General features: G+C 49.5%; 1 protein-coding gene across 1 annotated transcript; it reads right to left on the bottom strand.

The window, feature by feature from the left end:
- Positions 1-4925: 4925 nt before the first annotated feature.
- Positions 4926-17423, bottom strand: Gdf10 (growth differentiation factor 10). The gene is made up of 3 exons (XM_055612392.1): positions 16845-17423; positions 7575-8503; positions 4926-5839 (listed from the first exon to the last, which is right to left on the bottom strand). Exons 1-3 carry the CDS (start codon positions 17149-17151, stop codon positions 5648-5650), a joined length of 1428 nt encoding a protein of 475 aa, XP_055468367.1. The 5' UTR covers positions 17152-17423; the 3' UTR covers positions 4926-5647.
- Between the last annotated feature and the right edge of the window lie 1408 nt (positions 17424-18831).

The following is an 18831-nucleotide window of genomic DNA, read 5'->3' as shown; positions in this document are numbered from 1 at the left end:
AGCAGGCGGTGTTCAAGCTACCTTCCAGTGCAGGGCCTGACTGAGCTGGGTCTGGAGGAGGAGGCTCTGTCTAGGCCAGCTGCTCTGCAGTACCACAAACACGTGTCTGAGCACCCGCGCTGTCCCTGGTCTGAGTGGTGCTGGTGTGGGCAAGTGCACATGGACAGGTGTCTGTGCGCGTGCTCGTGTGTGTGAGAGAGTGAGTGTGTGTGTAGATGTGTGTGTTTGTGTATGTAGGTGCATGTGAGTGAGTGTGTGTGTGAGTAAATGTGTATGTGCATATGTGTTAAGAGTATGACTTAGTTCATGTCATCAGGGAGGCCACCTGGGTCATGGGTCTCAGCCAGGAGACCCACACGGCAGCTGGGGCACACAGGAGCAGCTGGGCAGTTCAGAGACTCATCCCATGCCCAGAGATGGCGCCTAGCCTGTGAAGGCCTCTTGTGATAGCGCAATGATGGTGTTTAAAAGAGGTGTCCCCGTGCTTGGCCTCCTTCTAGTCCATCACAAGTGGCACAGAAAGAAGACAACTGGAAATATTTGGGATGAGTGGCAGCCTACTCCAAGGAAGGTGAGGTATGATATTCTGTGCTGTCAGGGCTCCTGAGGGGAGAGGTGGGGAGGGGGTCAAGAAAGTTTAAGATGTTGCAGGATGGGCCATGGCGGGCTGTGGTTAGAGATCTCGGCATGGGAGGGTGAAAGCGGGAGCTGCCAGACGGAACCTGTCCCCACCGTTTTAGGGACACGATGAGGCGGAGAAGGGAAGGGGACAGCTGAGGAGTCACTGGTTGGAGAGGGAGTATGCTGGCTCCCACTCCATGTAGGAAGTCTCAGGGCTGGGGAGAAGGGAACAAATCCAAGCCCAGGAGATGGAGCTGACGCTGCAAAGCCAGTGGACCGGGGGGAGCTGGAGAATGAGGCGTCTAACCTCACGATGTGCCACAGCCTCTAAGGTCAGTAGGAGCCCTTCCACACTCAGGGGACTGAGCAAGAGGGCCACACAAAGTACACATGTCTTAGAGGTCACAGGCAACTTCAGGTTTGCAGCTGAGAGTTGCTTGAGTCAAGGCCGACATGGCCAGCGCTGCCCATGAATTTCCTGACCAGCGGCCCCTTCGAAGAGTGTAGCACAGTTGTCTCAATGACAGTGAACACAGTCACTGCAGAGCAAGGTCTAAGAGGACTGTCTGTGCAAAAATCACTTCATTCTTCTTAAAGCCAAAATGTAACAGCACAGGGTCCCAAGAACCAAAATGTTCTAGACCTCTACCTAGATGTGCAGAGGGCCCTGACGTCACTCAGTTGAGTCTGTGCTGGTCTGGAGACAATTGTTTGGTGGCTTGCTGCTGTACTGTGTTCTTGAACTTACACACCCTCTAGAAGGAAAGCTGCACCATCTCACAGATTGCATCCTGGGTTTGAGAAGCCTCCAATTTGGCTGTTTTCACAGAGCGCAGAAGCAGAAACTTGTGTCTGGTCCAAGACATGCCAATAAGCGCTTCTGCATGTATACACAATTCACAAAATACTGCGCAAGCCACTGGATTCCCGTACATAATGCTGTTTTTGTGATCAGAATGAAGGTGGAGCTGCTGTGATGGAGAAACTTAGGTGTCTGGGTAGGGTGGGAGGGCATGAGGGCGGGTTTTCAGAAGACTGGAGGCCAGCAGTGCAGTCAGATAAGGAAGAGCTGGGTGTGGCTGGAGGAGAACGCTGCGGGTGCCATCTGTATTTGAGCACTTGATGTCGGTGCGATGAGGAAGTAAGAGGTGGCCTGGCTGGGAGTCCACGGGGAAAGCAGCTGACAGGTTCCGGCAGTGAGCTGTGCACGGCAGCGCTGAAACGAGAGTTCAACTTAGTCTGTTCTACTTTCACAAACCTTGGAAACAAAAGCTTCCGCAGAGAGTGGTGTTTCGCAGGTTTCTGCTCTACTCCTCAAGCTGTTGATGGCCATCTGAGCTTGGCTTCCCTTCCCTGCCTCTTACAATTGTCACTTAAGTCTAATCTAGTCCTAGGCTCCCACCTGCAGTCTCTCCCAGCACTCTTGAGCTGGGGGGGGGGGGTGAAAAGGTGTTTATTTAAAGCTGTTTATTTATTCAAATATTTAGCATTTGGTATGTGTCAAATAACATGCTGAACTATAGAGCTTCTACCCCCCCCCCATATCTGTGGATTCCATATTCTTAGAGTCTATCACTCTCAGGATGTTAAACATTTGAAAAGAAAAACAGATCTATATTGTATGTGTAGGAATTTCCCCCTAAATAGTACAGCACAAGTGGATGTGATTTCATTTTATTTTAAAATATATTTGGACTCTCTTTGGACACATAGAAACCACACATTATCTGTGGAATGCAACAGAGTGTTTTAATTCATATACACAAAATAACGATTTGATCAGAAGAATTGCCCTATCTGTCAACCAGGACATGCATTGTTTTATTTCTGCACTGCTGTGTTGTTGTTTTATGCTTTTTTGAAAGATTTATTTTTATGTGTGTGTATATGTTATGTAAATACAGGTGGCCGAAGAGACCAGAAGAGATGTCTGATGCCCTGGAACTGGAGTTATAAGCAATTGAGAGTTGTCTGACATGGATGATAGGAACTGCATTCAGGTCCTCCGAAAAAGTAGCAAGTGCTCTTATCTGCTGAACCATCTCTCCAGGCCATTTCATAAAAGAGATTCAAGCATCCTCAGATTTTGCTATATGTAGGAGAACCCTCTACCTATTTCCCACTAATTCTGAGGGACAGTGCTTAGAGAAAATGCTTAGCAACATAATATCACACACACACACACACACACACACACACACACACACACACACACATACACAGAGAGAGAGAGAGAGCCAAAAAGCACAAGACCACCAGCAAATAAAGGCATAACTAGTGTACAATTTACACGCACATCAGAACCACCGGCCAGGATCACACAGCTTTCTGGTCTGAGCCTTTGTATTTCTCGCCAGCTCTCAGGTGCTAGTGTGGCTTGATCTACGAACCAGAGCTTCAGTTGTAAGCAGCGTGCTAACTGGGCAGTCACAGGCCAGGAGTGTCCAGTGTCTCAGTGCTTATCATGGGCCAACTGGAAGCAGGTTCTCAGGACAGCTCTGCTCGTACCTGGGAAGTAATCTACTCCAGTTCTGCCTCAGGCTACCCCATGCAGCTTTCATGGGGACAAATTTTTGCTCCTCTGAACAAGTGCACGTGGTTTGTCTCTCAAGAACTTCAGGGAAGAGAGAGGTGTCCTCTGAGGCGCTACATCTGCAAAAGAGGCTGCTTTATGAGACAGAGGGGGCCAAGAATGCCATCAGTTTCTTCCAGCACAGAGTGGGGCTGTCATCATTCACATGTCCAGTTTACCACACCTCAAAGCCATCATGAAACTCCCAGAGGATACACAACCTCCTGAGTACTGTGCAGCCTGCACGGACTCTGGCCAGAGCCTCTCAGCTTGTCCTGACTCGGCCCAGAAATCTAGAGACAAATACGGGGGCGGGGCACAGGGGTACCAGAAGGAACTAAATGAAGCTGTCACAGGTATGAGAAGAGAGCGAACAGTTCAATGTGAAAAAATTGAGTGGGGAAGGCAACAGCAGGATCCAATATTTGGAAGAAAGGGTGGAGTAATTTCAGTCCCCAGCATTTTAATTCATTTTGCTATTCCCATAATTATATTCTACTATGCTTCCAGAGCATCTGACAGGGCAAGCAGAGCACTAAGTCTGCAGGTCAGTTTGAGACAGCCACATCATCTACAACAGCTTGGAAGGACTCATTTAACTTCCTGTGCATCCCTCTGGGGATAAAGGACTAAGGTAGCCTGGGTTGGTGGGCACAGCTCTTCCTCACCTGACTAACCAGCATGGGTAGTTGTGTATGCACATGTCCTAGGGTGCCTGGAGCACCTCAGAGGATGGGATGTGAGGATGCTGGCAGACCCCATCAAGTCCAATTGTATCTCTCTTACTCACCCATTCTGGATGCTCTTGCAATTCACCCAGACCACAATGCTGTCATTGCGGCCTTCTTCATAGCTGCCCAACCTTCACCTGCCATCAGAGTTGCCTGAGCAGAGGGTCGTAGAATTGGGAGTTGGCAGTCCACCTGGGGAGGAGAATCCTGGAAGCAGAAGTTGCTGCTCATTCAGCTCCCTTCCCCAAGGTTGCACTGACTGAGGGACCTTGCAGACAGCAGAGCACCCCACAGCTCAAGATGGATGTGGTGTTTGGAGGCGGGTGGTGTGCATAGTCCCATGTCTCCCTCCTCATCTCACCTGCATTTCCAGGAACACCAGCTTAGAGAGTGCTAAACTCAGCAGCCCTAACTCATGCCCCTCGCAGAGAAGAAGCCTTGGCAGCTGGACGTTCTTTGTGGTGAGGCTCCAGGCCAGCGTCACCCCCCAAGCCCTGGCTGGGGATTGTGGTGCATCTGCTTCAGATTGGAGCTGTATGCTTTTTAAAAATTGCCCAACCCCAGGCTTCAAGCATAACTGCTGCGAGGAAGGGAAAGATCACGTCATGGTAGAGTCCTTTGGGGTTGTTTCTGTGACAGGGCTGCTGGAGACAGCTATATATTCTACAAACATGCAAAGGAGATAATTTGGCCCTTCTAGTTCCTCTTGAACTGTGGACCTCCTGAGATATTCTCTAACTGCTTGTGTCAAATCTCCTTCTGTTTTTGTTACCCCTGACAAAAAGACCTATTCCTGTCACTCAAGACAAAAGCTGCCACAGACACTTGCCAATCAAGTAGGGTAGGGATATGAGAAAATTTTAGGAAGGTAACTGTAGTATCCTGGAGCCACATCCCATTTTGATGCTAGCCCAAGGTAGGTATTTACAGACTGGATAAGGGAACAATCGATTTTTTTAGAATGGGTAGCATTCAGTTTTTCCAGATACCACTGTGCCTTTAATTTATTAGCTTTCCATAAAAACACAGAACACTCACGATCTACAGTATACAAAGTATAATTTACAAAAATATAAAATCTTGGTTATTTTTTAGTATTCCAACATATTACTGTATGTGTTATCTCCATATGCATTTTTCAAACAACCCACACCTAATCTGCACTATTACCTCTGTGGGAGATGGGGGTCAATTCTGTTTTGTTTTAAAATAAGAAGTACATATATTAAAAGAAGAAACCAACCTTGATTACATGTGCACATTGCATGTATAAAAGCCTGTGTAGTGAAATGTAAAAGAAAACACCCATTCATGCCATGATTTAGGCCCTGCGTCTAGTATCCAGCCTGAGGGTTTTAAACTGCTATAAGGAATGAGTACACCGAGGTTTGCATCGTCTTTCCAGGCTTTGAGATGATGAATGTGTGGAGTCAGCATGGTAGATACATGCTATGTCCAGGCTTCAAAAAATGTGGGTAGGGCTTATGGGCAAATTACAGACCACAGTTAATTCCAAATTCCTTCCAGGAACTCAAAAAGTCTTTACAGAGCTACCACGAGCAAGGAAAAAGCGGAAGAACGAGGACATGGTGGACAGAGTCTTCTAGGTCCTGGCAAGGCTGCCTGTAAGTTCTGTCTAGCACCCCGAGTCAAGTCCTGGCTCCAAGAATGCCACTGTGCAGGACAGCGATAAAGCAGGACTGTCTTCCACCTCGAAGCCATCTTACCGACAGGCACAGGTCTCTACAGACATATTGGGGTACACCTTCAGAACCACATTCCGGTTCTCATCCAGGAAAAGGACTCCAAGGGAGTTCATCTTGTCTGGAACACAACAGGGCTCTGGGATACCAGGGACAATGCCCACAGCTCTGACGATGCTCTGGATAGTGGCATGATTGGATGGGCGGACAATCTGCAAATTAGAAGAGACAGTTAGCTCAGAGCTTGCGGCTTACTGCTGTTTCTTGAGTGAGGCCATGCAAGGGGTGGCCTGGAAGAAAAAGCCTCTGTCCAGAGCTGGGCACATGTTTCTTCTGAAATCCTTACACGCTCAGTCCTGGTGCCCCTGAGTTTGCCCACTTAAAAGGATGGCACATCTGCTACATGAAACTGGCCTCTCGGGGGCACCTGCTTGTCACCTGTGAGGAACACTGAAGCTGGAAGGAAGCTTTTGCAAGGGAAAGCCCAGAACCATGGCTCAGCCAGCAGACACGCCTCCAGAGCAACCCTGGTTAAAACTAAAATGATATGCTTGGTCTGGCAGACAGGCATTTCAATATGTACTTGACTTGGGGTGACAGGTGCCACGTTACTCTATCTTCTCATTTTGACTTCTTATAAATTTACATGGACAATGTGACCTTCATTGTACTGACATGGACACCATGGCTTAAAATGGCTAAGAAATATGATCAAGATGTCTCAGTTAGAAAGCTGCCTGGCTTGGAAACTGTGGCCACTTCTGGAAACAGAACACAGACAGCCAGCTTCAGCTCTTGGCTAGCTGATCAGAGCTGTCTCCGACAAGAAGCCTTATGCTGTTGTGGGAGAGAGGAAGCAGCAAGAGAAGGGCAGGGGAACCTGTATGTGCAGGGTTCGGCTGGCATTCTGAAAGTGGGAAGGCAGCAAGCCAGCCTGATAAAGCGAGCAGCTGTGCGCCCACATCTGTCCTGAGCCCATGCGAAGCGCTTAGGCAGATCATCTCTCTCTCTCTCTGCCAGCTGCCTCCCTTCCTCTCTCTTGTGCATGCGTGGATTTGAGGAGAAGCCTCTTAATTCCAGACAGATTGTATGGCCCACATCTGGGCCTGGGATTGCCTACTGGGTCTGTTTGTTGAGGGTCAAATTGGATTTATGCACTGACTTTCTTTCTTGGAAGATCTACCACAGAGGATTCTGCAGCGTTAGCTGAGGGGAACTGATGTGGGTGCTGGGGGTTGACACAGCCAGCCTACTGTAACATAGGCTGTAGGATGATGGATAGACGGAGTTAGCCCAGCCTGGGAGAAGGTGAAAACTCAGGGCCAGGGAGATTAAACAGTCCAGGGCAATGTGTCTTTCAGAAGACTGCACTGTGAAGTCTGCTCCGACGTTGGATATAGCAAACCAGGGGCATCCCACTGGGAGGGCTACCGACAGCAAAAGCAGTCTGATCACAGGGACTTGTGCTCCTGCTTCAGGCTAAACAGATACTAAGAGAGCCTTAGTCAGGAGGAAACATTGGATACCTTGTCCACTGGGAGGCAGCACTCACTCAGTCTCTGAAGATGTCTGCTCCGTGGGAATGCCCTCTTCCCGTTTCTAGGAAGAGATGCCTTGCTAATTTTAAGATCCCAACCCAAAGCAAGACATACCAGAACATGTCTCCGATCCCAGAAGCTGAGTGGCTAAATAGGACTGAAGCTAGCCTGCGATACATGCACAGGGACCGACTTAGAAAAAAAAAAAGAAGTCAAAGCCAACATTTTTTAAAAAGCCAACAAAGTAAACCCTAACAGGCTGTGGGTACACCTCTGCTTCCACCTCAGCAGACGGGAGACCTGTCATCTCCATTTTGCAAACGGTGAAACAGGCCAGGCACTTAGAGGGATGGTCAACTGGGACAGAACCAAGTCAGGGTGAGACAAGAGAAGAACACAGAGGCGGTACCTTGGGCATGGGGAACTCGCAGGCCCCAGCACAGTAGTAGGCGTCAAAGGATTTGGGTGAAATGATCCATTCATTCCACCCGATGTCTGCAAAATCCACCTTCAGGTACCTCCTGGAGCAGACCCGTGGCTCATCCCACTGCCTCCTCCTGGCTTTCTGCATTGTCTTCTCATCAAAGTCCAGCACCTGTGAGGAGGCAGCAACAGTCTCCTGGTCCTTCTTCTTGCGGTCTTTGCGCCCAGGGCGGGGTTTCAGTGCCCGGAAAGGGCTGGACCAAAACTCATGCTTGTGGAAGTGCTGGGTGTGCAGGGCAGGGGCTGGTCTCTCATCCAGCCCTGGCAGTTCGTTGTCCTGCAGGGGTTTAGAGACCTGAGCAGCCCTGCGCACACGGGGGTCTGCTGAGCTGTTGCGGGCTGCCCCAGGCTCTAAGTCTCCAGCTGGGAAGGGGTCGTATCGCTGCAGCGTCACAGCTACACTGTTGGGCTCTGAGATAGCCAGGTCATTGGCATAGACGAGGATATAGGGCATGTGGGGGCTGAGTCTGGGGACGCCGAGGTTCTTCTCTCCAGAATCCAGCTGGGCAGAGAGGAGCAGCTCTCCGTCCCTTCGGGCAGCCTTGACAATTGAGGAGATATCCTTGGCCTGCCACAGACCACGTGGTGGAGGTGCCAGGGCCATGGCCCCACGGAGAAGCCCCTGAGTAGCTGTGTTCTGCGAGAGACTGCGGAAGATTAGGTGCAAGCGTGCCGGCGGACCAGGGGACAGGAGGCGGCAGGATGCATTCTTGGCTCTCGGTTTGCAGAGTACCTCACGTGCCCGGGGCCATCGTGGGGGTTCTGAGTAGAAGTGGAAGGCCGCTGTGAGGATCATTTCCGAGTCCTGCATGGAAGTCAAGTTGAAGAAATACACAGGCTTCTGGTCGACCACTTCTGCAAGGGAAAGACAGACCACAAGCTGTTAGGTTTTCTCTTGAAGTGCAACCTGTTCTTGGGTTTCTGCCCAGAACTGGGAGAGCGGAACAATCCCCACTGACCCAGCACTCTCAAGCAGGGCTCACTTCACTTTCCTCACCTCCTGCAGTCCTCACTCTGAAGGTGTGACAGCCTCCTTTGCTTCGCTCAGTGAAAAGCAGTGAAAAGCAGGGAATTGTCACCGTCCCATTGAGAGGAATGAAGATGAAATCGTGAGAAAAGGAGGGAGAATGGGGAGCAGAGAGAGAAGAGGGAGGGAGGGAGAGACCAGGGGTGATGATTAAGTGTATCAAACACTAATGCTCCTGCGGTTTCCTTTTTGTCTTCCCCTGGCTTTCAAACAACAAATGAATGTCACTGGCACCTTCGTTAGGAGCTCATGATGGTTTGAGTTAGACCCAAGACCCGGTTCGTGTACCTATACTATGCAGTTTTTAAAGCAATTTCTGCTAAGTGTGATCTTTTTTTTTTTTCTCCCTCCACTCTTAGAATCTTTTAAAGTAATATAGGGTTCGTTCTATTGGTGTTCATTTTGTCCCAGGACTTATAATTTTTTTCTTTGTTTGTTCGTTTTGCTTCATTTTTTACAGCCAGGCATGCCTTTAATTTCAGCACGTGGGAGGCAGAGGCAGGAGAATCTCTGTGAGTCTGAGGCCAGCCTGGTCTACCTAGTGACTTCCAGTATAGTCACTGCTACATAGTGAGACCCTGTCTTGAAAAAAAATTTTTTTTCAAAGACAGCAATATGGGGATTATAGTATGTTATACTATTCCAAGGCTCACACTGTCCTTTGGAGGCACAAGCTCCAAGCTGAGAGGGCCAGGTCCACTCAGCTGTGTATCTACAGGGTGTAATGGGAGAGTTCTCATTTATGCTTTCCAGGAGCAGCTGGAAGCCCTTTCCTTCTCTCGGGATTCCATCAGGAGTTCCCCGGGCCACCTGCATCGCCCTGGCCTTGACAGCAAGATAAACTCTCTATAGTGAGGAAGTCCTCTCTGGGACTGAGAAGGACAGATGGTCTTTTGCTGCTGCCATCTTGGGATACTACAGACCAGGGGAAGACCAAAGTGGCTGGGTGGACTTCCTCCTCCTTCTCCATTCAGAGGTCTGTCTGTTCGGTACAGCTGGGTAAGGATCAGAGCAGGGAGGTGTGTGCTGAGGGTGCTTTCCACTCTCCAAGAGACAGGTAGGTCTATTTGGCACCTGTATCCAGAGGGCAAGCTGGGATTATTTTTTGAGAACCATTGGCTTAGGGCTGGAAAAGTATTAGATCACTTGCTGCTCTTGCAGAGGACCCAGGTTCGGGTCCCGGTACCTACACAATAGCTCACACAGCTGTCTGTAACTTCACTTCCAGGGTATTTGATGCCCTCCTCTGGATTCCTTGAGCACCAGGCATACCTACAGACATGCCTACGCAAGCAGAAAGTAAGAATAAAAAAATAAATTAAAAAAATTCTCAAAAAAAAATCCACCCACTGGCTTAATATTTTGTTTTATTGGAAAGGAATAATAATTCTATTAGCAATATTCATACTTTATTTACTTATTTATTCTTCTCTTGTATAATACTTCATGACTGCCGTTTCCCCTCCCTCTACGTATTCATATTCTTGTAATGGACCTTGAAAACACCCTAGAAAAAAAGTTCCAGGCCCTAGAGAAGAACATCATACTCTAAGCCTTATTCTCTCATTAGTCTCATAGGAAGATTAGCACCCCCCGGCTTGTGCAGTCCTTGGAAGATTACAGAAATGGCACAGGTCATATGCTTCACACAGGAGATGTTCGCAAAGGTACCTCCCAGCCATTTTCATTTAAAGAACCAAGGGTGGCAAAGCAAGGGTTTTCTATACAGAGTCACACACTCACTCACCACCTGTTCTCCATAACATCTGACTCGGCAGCTTGTGTTTGCCTTTAATGTAGTTCAAGTATTGCTTCATCATTGGTCCAGAGTGGGGAGGAATCTCCAGAGGCCGGGTGAGAGGGAGAAGTCCATCACACCTGGCTTGAATACATTTGGGAGGAGGGAGTCACCCCTCACCGGGCTACTTGCTCAAAAAAAGACTGTCGTTGGTGGGAGATGTTGAGGTCCAGGTGGGTCACCCCAACCCAGAGTGGGAGTCCATGTATGTATATGCCTCCATTCATGCAAACAAACGCTCCAGGTTGTGGCTGAGAGCGGGGGGCACCTCCAATGTTCCCAGCTAAGTGGGGCATAGGGCACCAAGGAGAAAACAAGAAGCCCCTCTGTTCTAGACACTGTGCTGGAGCATGTGGCTCCTGTCTCACAGCCAAGGAGAAGGCAGCCTCCCTCCTCCTTTCCTCCATTTATCCATCCTGTTTCCCAATAAACATTTGCGAAGGGACTACACTGGCTAAATGATGGGCTGGTTGGAGTCCTGGCAAAGACAGTCAAAGGTGCTTGGAAGCCACTTAGGACCACAGAATGGTAATGATCACAGCTATTCTTGGGTTCTGGTTACATTACGGCTTTACAGAGCGTTCTCTAAGAAGGGAATGGCATTATGGGAGCATTCCAATTGTGTACCACTCCTGTTGAGGTCCTTGCCACCTAAATACTCCATCCTTTACTAAGTCCCTGCATGAGCTCCCTGCAAGCCTCTACGACTGCATTTGTCCTCCCCACCCCCCATCCACATTCTCCTGGCCTTTCTATGAGTGGCACGTATCACTCTTCTGCCTTCATGGTTCTGATCAGTCAGGCTTCTTCCAGGTCTCTGCTCCTAGGGTGTCTCCCTTTGGCTCCTGTGGCTGAAGACCCACTTAGCACTGTCCACCCTGACTTTGTCTTCAGGGCACTTCCAGCATCTTTGATGTGTCTTTTGTTACTACCGATCCCTCCAGAACACATTTTCCAAGAGGGCAAGGGCTTCGCCACCTGCACTTCATGGGGTATCTCTATATGCTATTGCAATCCGGTGGCAACTGGTGCTCAGAAACAGATGTGAATGATGGGATTCCTGGTGCGTACTGTACACTGTAAGAACACAGGAAGGGGCGGGGACAGAGTGGCTTCATTGCTTCAGTCAACAAAGGGGAGGTGGGGTCATGATAGGGATCGAGGGAAAGCTAGCCCTGCCCTCTCACTGGCTGTAGCAATAAGAAGAGCAGGCCCTGCACCTCCCCTGGGCAATACAGTGGATATGGTCCTGATGACAAAGGCATGGATGAGCCAGGCCTGATGGTGTGAATGGGAGAGCTGGCCCAGCACCTCACAGGCTACAGCACTTTGGAGCTGGTTCTGGAGGTATGGGTGCTAGTGAGCTGGCCCCAAGGGCATTAGAGCAGGAGAGCAGACCCTGCCTCTTGAGCCTAGCACTATTGAGTGGCCTAGCCAGAGCAGAGCTGGAGAACTTACCCTGGTGGTGTAGATAAGAGAAAGCTGGCAGGCTGACCAACTCAGCTACCACCAAGGCCCTGATCCCGGGCTCTGAATTTGCCCATCCCAAATTTATATCATCTGCGAATGGGTTGGGGCACACAAAAGGTCTAGTTCTTTTGTTCCAAAGCTGCAGGATCTCCATGACACAGGGCAACAACAGGATAACCAGGAGGAACCCCAGTGAGGATCCAATATTGATGATGTCACAGATGCCAGGTGTGTAGACCAATGACTCATTGTAAAGAACATTGGTGAGTGAAGATGTGTGGAGACATACTGTGAGACACAGTGTGACTTTCTACAGGTTCCACGATGAGATGTTTTCTATGTTTATTGTTGTTTGTGTATTTTATTTTGGGGTGAAGAGCAGATAGGAGGGGATGGAAAAATAGTGGTACTGGGGTGCATGAAGTGAAACCCACAAAGAATCAAGAAAAGGTTAAAAGGAGGGGAGGAGTTCTTGGCATGTCAGAGAGAGCCGGTTACTAGCCTTATGTTCTACAGCTGCTGAGAAGTGCAGTCATGCATGTCTTCAGTGATTCTCACCTGAAACACATGCCCTTTGCTCCCCAATGTGCTCTGTCTACTGTCATGATGTGCCCATGAGCCCATAAACAAACATTACCTGCTGTAAGACAAAAAACATTGGGTAATTTTAATTTCTGTATTTCCCAGAAAAAAGGACTGCCTTTACTTAAGCAATCCAATTTCCAATCTCTACGGATTTTGGGGGTTCTCAAGACCCTAACCTCTCAGCAGGTCACTCATCTTTACCCTCGTGACAGTGGGAATGAGATAGGTACCCTGATGGCCTCAGCCTAAGGGTAATACCTCAGACAGATTGCCCTGCCCTATACAAACAGAATTCAAGCTACCATTTCCACATTGGCCCCAGAGCAGTCATCAGGGATAACAGAATAGGCATCACCTGTTGAAGATTCAAACTTCTATGCAAGCTGGAGGTAGGAAGTAGAGGGCCAGTCCCTTGTGAGCAGAGAAGAAGGGGGCCAAGGCTTGTGCTGAGTATCTATTTCAGGCTCTTTCTGAGTAGGAGAGTTCACAAACCATCTAACCTTCCAACATTGGCAGAGAGTTCTCTCTCTTCCTCCCTTTGGGCGTCAAACCAACTCCAGGCACTGTTGGCCTTGTAGATGCTACATCCTCATCATAGCTTTCTTCTCCCTGGCCATCAACTGCATCAGTTGCCACAGAATTGTCAACTCTTGGTGTCACACACATGCTTCAGAAGCATTACCTTTAAGAAGTGAAAGGTTAATATCCCCAGAGTAAGAGGTCATTTCCATGGGAAGAACTGCAGAGCCTCAGGGATAGTTGCATGTGGGAATACCTCCATGCAGAAAATAGAACCCCATTAGGCTAATGTCTATATGCATATGTTTGTAGACATATGTGCATTTTTTATGCAGTACTGAAATGATTCCACAAAACACTACTTACACTCTGTTTCTATCTGTATATGTGATTAAGAATAACTTATGTTTGTTACTGTGTTTTTAAAAACATTCTATCTGCCTACTCTTTCTTTTCCACCCTTCCTTTTCTCTCTGCCCACCCCCGTTTCATCAATATATGCTTGATATTGTTCTATTGTCAACAGGCAAAATTAAGGCTCTCTGGGACTGGCTGCATTCTGTATCTGCCTCCCCTCTTAAGCAAATGCCCAACAGTTCCAACACTCAGTGGACTGTTTACTGTCTTTATCGCTCCTGCCCATCAACATGCTGGGCTGTGAAGACCTCACTGCCCCCTCTCTGTCAGTACTACCCTTAGGGATCCTCAGCTATCATTATCCTGGCACAACTACTCCACTGCCCTACTTTTTGGTTCCTTCTATCTGCCCTGCCAGTCCAGCCTGTGAGCTATTTTGGGTGAAACCAACATTCTATGTCTGAATCCTCCAAAGGCAGTGCTTAGGAAATGCCTGATCATATGTTTTGGATTTAGTTTGTTTCCAAATGCAGAGCGTTTGGTCTTCAGTGTGGCAATAGTTAGAGGTACTGGGGTCTTTAAAGGGCTGAGACCTAGTGGTAGGTCACTGAAGATGTTTCTCTCATGAGACCCCACTTAGTTCCCAAGGGAGGGGCTGTCACACCTGGCTAAAGGCTACCTGTTCCCTGCTTTCTGGTTCTCTGTCATGCCTCATGATCGGTCCTTCTCGTGAGTCTTCCAGCCACAATGCCTCTATTACACTGTGACATAACCCTAGGGTTTGCCACCAGAGCCATCACCATGAGGTCCAGTCGTTCCGTCTCTGAACATGAGCTAGACGAGTCTTTTTCCCCCAACTCAACTCCTGGTATTTTGCTACGGTAACAGAACTGAGATTAATCCACTAGGGAATGAAATGAGCTTGACTTGGCAGTTTTGACAGCTGGTTATATTAGGGAGATGAAGAAACACAGATTATTCATGGGGACTGTGGAGGTAAATGGTGGTCTAACCTAAACCCTTTGGGCCAGGCTCAAAGGCTTTCCCTCCACAGATGCTGACTAACAGGGAACAAAGTGCATCTCAGGCGGGAGTAGGCAGGGTCAAGGAAAGCTGGTGTAATCACGGTTAGGAGCTAATAAATCGCAAATGAGCACACACTAACAACTGTCCAAAGTACTTGCCATTTCTAAGATCCTTTAAAAAATGTTATCAATCAGGAGGGGAGTCACAATTTAGAAGATGAAAGAAACCCTTACTCATGAGAACTGCTGTCCCTCGGCTGGATCCCAGAACTGGCTCAGGGTGCTGCTAACAGACTCGGTAGCTCACCCTCAGAACCCGGGCCTCCTGCAGATGAGGGTGAAGGAGCTGTAACACGTTTCAGGAATGCTAACCTGGGGAGGCAGCAGAGCCCTGCCTCCACGGAGCCTTCTGGGATTGGTAAGCTCCAGCATCAGGGCTGTGGCAAGAGGTCTGTGCTCTGCTCACAGCAGCCCACAGGTGGATCTCCAGAGAGAGTGGCAGGATCATCTGAGGTTCAGTATGAAACAATGCAGATGAGTCAAAGCAAGGTACAAGAAACCAAGTCCTGACTCTATGCCAGGCTGAGGTTTGCCTTCTAGTCAATGCTCACCCTCTCTACACACATGGAGGAAAACATGCTCAGAACAGGGAGGTGGTATTGCCATAGCACACAGCCAGTAAAACGGTGAAGTTGGAATTTACTCTTTAGTTTGTGTCAGGGATCCAACAAAAAGGGTATTTTCAGACACTTCAGGACTGCACCAGAATTCTGATTTCTTAAACTTGTCTGTTCCACCCTTATGCTCGGCTCCCAGGCTCTGGGATTAGCTGTGATAAGAGAGACAGTGGCAGTGTGTGGCAGTAAGGACGGCTGTTACTGCCCGGTATGTTCCACAGCTTTCTCTGCTGTCCTTTTGTCTTTCTCTATAAAAAAGGGAGTGCTGGATTTAAGGTACAGTGCCCAGGCCACTAAAATGTTCACTAGTATTTGTCACAGAGAGAATCACTTTGATTTGGTGAAAACAGACAGAGCTGTGCCCCTCGATGACTGGGCTGCAGCAGGTGCTTGCCCCCTATGAACAAGCTCATTTCTTGTTACAGCTGTGACCACTTCGAGGCTTCAAGGACCGGAGTTAACAGGCAACAAAGGCTATGTGAGCACAAAGCACCCATCACAGTGCATTTTATTCCCAGCATTACAACAGGTGATACCACCTGACCTTGCCGGGGCTCTGAACTTACGCTATTACTTCATTTCATCTTTCTCAAACCCCGAATGGGAGACACTGCTATGTAGTGCTCATTTTATAGAGTACAAACAAGTCCACATAGCTGTAATAATGTAACTCAGTCATGCCACATGGTTCTTAAGTGGCTTAATTTAATAATGCTTCTCCAGAAATGAGCTCCAGGTATTGAGTAACATGTTCCAGGGAGGCCAGATTTGGTGCAGAACCTAGGAACACATCCTTGTAAGTTGAAGGATGTGCCTCTTTGTGTTACGTCTGTATCTGAAGCCCCAGGGCTACCCAGGGTCAAGCGTACAGTGAGCAGCGGGTGGTGAAGCTCTGAGCCTATACCCAGAGTTGGCTGAGATTTGTTCCTACGGATGTTGGGAGAGAAGACCGCCGACTGGAGGATTTTTCTCCCGGGGAACGGCCTCCTTCCCAGACAGGACTGCAGGAGACCCCTGCCCACATTTTCTGGAGGAGCATTTTGAAACTATGAGCAGTCACCATGACAACCAGGGTCTTCTCACCACCTGCTTCCCAGGCTGCACTTCCTCTGCACTTGGCCCCCAGCTTGCAAGGGCTGCTCAGTCCAAAGTTAGTGGGCAGGAGCTCAGAGGACCTTCTCTAAGAAGAGGGTGGAGAAAGCCTCTGTCAAGTGGCCTCTGCCAAGCTTAACCCTAGGTGTGAAGAGAGTGGAGACGTGGAGCATGGACCAGGAGAGGAACAAGGTACTTCCGGACCTTTCCTGAAACCTGTCTTCTGAAACATCCTCAGTCCTGGGGACACAGGCCCTTCTCAGTGCACTATGCTCTCTTGCTCCCCAAACAAGTCTTTCTATCTGGGCTCAGTGTTGCCTTGAGACCCGCTGACCGTGCTCCCCCCTCAGACAGCAAGTGCCAACACAATTTATAAGACGGATCGTCCTCAGCCTGTGCCCATCTCCACTCTGTGCCTAAAGCCTAGTGTGTATGCTGACCTTTGTCCAGCAGTAGTGGAAGCCCCCAGGGGTAGGAGGTCCGCCACCAAGTGCCACTTTGGTGTCCCCACTGCAAGCTCTGGCCTGGTACGGAGAGCTGAGTCAATACAAGAAAGGAGGAGAGAAGCAGAGCTGCAACGGAGCAGAGAGGACAGATAAGAGAACTGGATGAATGAGGACCAAGTCCTAGTGTAGCCTCTACTTACCCAGCCAGGCACGGAAGCTTCGGACCGTGTTGCCTCCTCCTGGTCTAGCGCCCCTTCGGTTGTACTTCTCATAGAGCCTGAGCATGTGGACAGCGACCATGTCCTGGGCACCAGGGCCCAGAGCTGTTGCTGCGTTCCCGGGTGACAGCTGGGGGTCCTTGTCCCCCTGCAGACCATCAGTTGCTGAGGGCAGTGAGGACCATGAGGGGCTCTTGTGGCCGCAGCCTGCGCCCCTCAGCAGCAGGAGCAGCGGCACCATCGGCAGCAGTTGGGACCCTAAGCTGATCCGACCAGGACCTGGAGCCATGGCTGAGTGATGGTGGTGAAGGGTCTGAGCCTAGGAGGACAGATAGGGAAGGCTCAGTGTCGGCTGCGCACCTCTTCTGCGGCTGGAAAGTCCCTATGGGAGTCGGACACCCCGGGCGGGCCAGAATCGAGGTAGCAGGTTTGGCTCTTGGCAGCAGCTCTGTGGGCAGAGTACTCACGCAGCTGGCCCAGCGTTCACGGCTGTCCCGAGCAGCGTGGAGCCCAGCCGAGCCCGCGCCGGCGCGCTTCCTTGACTGCTTCGCGCTGCAAAGTTTGCAGCCCACGGTGCGGCGCCGGGACTAGCGAGTCCGAGAGGGGCGGGGCGGGGCGGGATGGCCGAGAGCGCTCTCGAGGGGAGTCCGGCTGCGTCCCCACTCGCTTGAGCCGGTCCGTGGCCCCGGTGTGCTTGCTGTGCGTGCGCCCTGGTGTGCGGGCGCGCGCGCGCCGGGGTGTGCGCTCGCGAGTGTCGGGCCGTGGGTGTGGGCGGGCGCGCTCCCTGCTCCCCCGCAGAGAGCCGGAGACCCAGCCCGGCAGCCGGCTCCGGAGTGTCGCTGCCTGCAGCTGAGCCAGGGCGTCGCGGGGGCTGGGCGGCCTTTGGAGGGGGGCCCGCCTGCGGGGTTGCCCCTGCAATGGCATGCTATGGCTATGTGGTTTGTAAGATGACAGCTCCCCTATGAGGACCCCAGAGGGGATGTGTGCCTAGCTGTCTCTGAGCCAGTGTGTGCTCAAAATGCAAAGGTGCAGGCTGGAGAACAGGCGCTGTGGTCTTTAACAGCAGAAAGGGTGTGTGTGGTTCCAAAGTTCAACCCACCTAAGGTGGTGGAAGCAAGATCTTGATCAAAATTCAGAATTAGTATTATCAGGTAAACTGACCCTTTATTTGGCAATAGTGATTCCAGTTGTTAAAGAAATACATCAAAGAAGGTCTATATAAAGCTTCGGAAGGGGTTGCTTAAAAAGGAGAGAACATGCTTTCAATTTACTTTATCAGAAGTTCCAACGCATCAGAGAGGGAGGGAAAAAAAAAAAACCAACATGTTTTGTTGTTGTTTTGTTTTTAAATTCCCAGTGAAGTGCTGTTGTAGGCTCCTGCTAGGCCGCTTAGCCCTGAGGAAGAATGGCCCACAGGTGCTTCACTCTAGCAAAGCTACTTCCCCATAGATAGAATTCGGGATCCTGCTGGGGGGAAAACCTGGTCATTTTTACTAACTTTTTCCAAAACAGCCAAGCAACCAACCATAGAGGCCAGTGGGGTGGCTTTTCACAGATAGACAATGTTCTTATATTTTCATTTGACAGAGAAGGTATCCCAGATTTCCCAAATTAATACTTTTGCTTAAACTTTATCGAAATTACAGTCACTCTTGGGTCCCCTGCTAATTAAGGAATTAATGAAATGGGATATTCATTACTGTTAACTGTGCTGCAGATATTTGCTTTAAGGTATTTTTATAATTATAGTGCTGTTGGTTTCCTTTGTTAGCCTGGGTATTTCACTTTGTGCATTTAGGGGAGGGGTCCACACCAATCAGCAGGCTGAGAAAGTAGTCAAGGACCCTCAACACTAAGAAATCTTCAGACTCTAAGGTGGTTCTCCAGCTTCCTAATGCTGCAACCCTCTCGTGCATTCCTCAGGTTGTGGTGACCCCACCATAACATTATTTTCATTGCTACTTCAAAA

Source organism: Psammomys obesus, unplaced genomic scaffold (assembly GCF_907164565.1).
Source record: "Psammomys obesus unplaced genomic scaffold, mPsaObe1.curated_primary_1811, whole genome shotgun sequence".
NCBI lineage: Eukaryota > Metazoa > Chordata > Mammalia > Rodentia > Muridae > Psammomys > Psammomys obesus.
The sequence above is the reverse complement of the archived record's forward strand: the minus strand, read 5'-3'. Positions and strand labels throughout refer to the sequence as shown.

What these genes read in the sequence shown, in the direction of transcription:
- Gdf10 (XM_055612392.1), bottom strand. Translation starts at nt 17,151, where the DNA reads ATGGCTCCAGGTCCTGGTCGGATCAGCTTAGGGTCCCAACTGCTGCCG. An exon ending in AAGCTTCCGTGCCTGGCTGG is followed by an intron (nt 8,504 to 16,844) that starts GTAAGTAGAGGC and finishes TTTCCCTTGCAG; the next exon opens with AAGTGGTCGACCAGAAGCCT. An exon ending in GCGAGTTCCCCATGCCCAAG is followed by an intron (nt 5,840 to 7,574) that starts GTACCGCCTCTG and finishes TCTAATTTGCAG; the next exon opens with ATTGTCCGCCCATCCAATCA.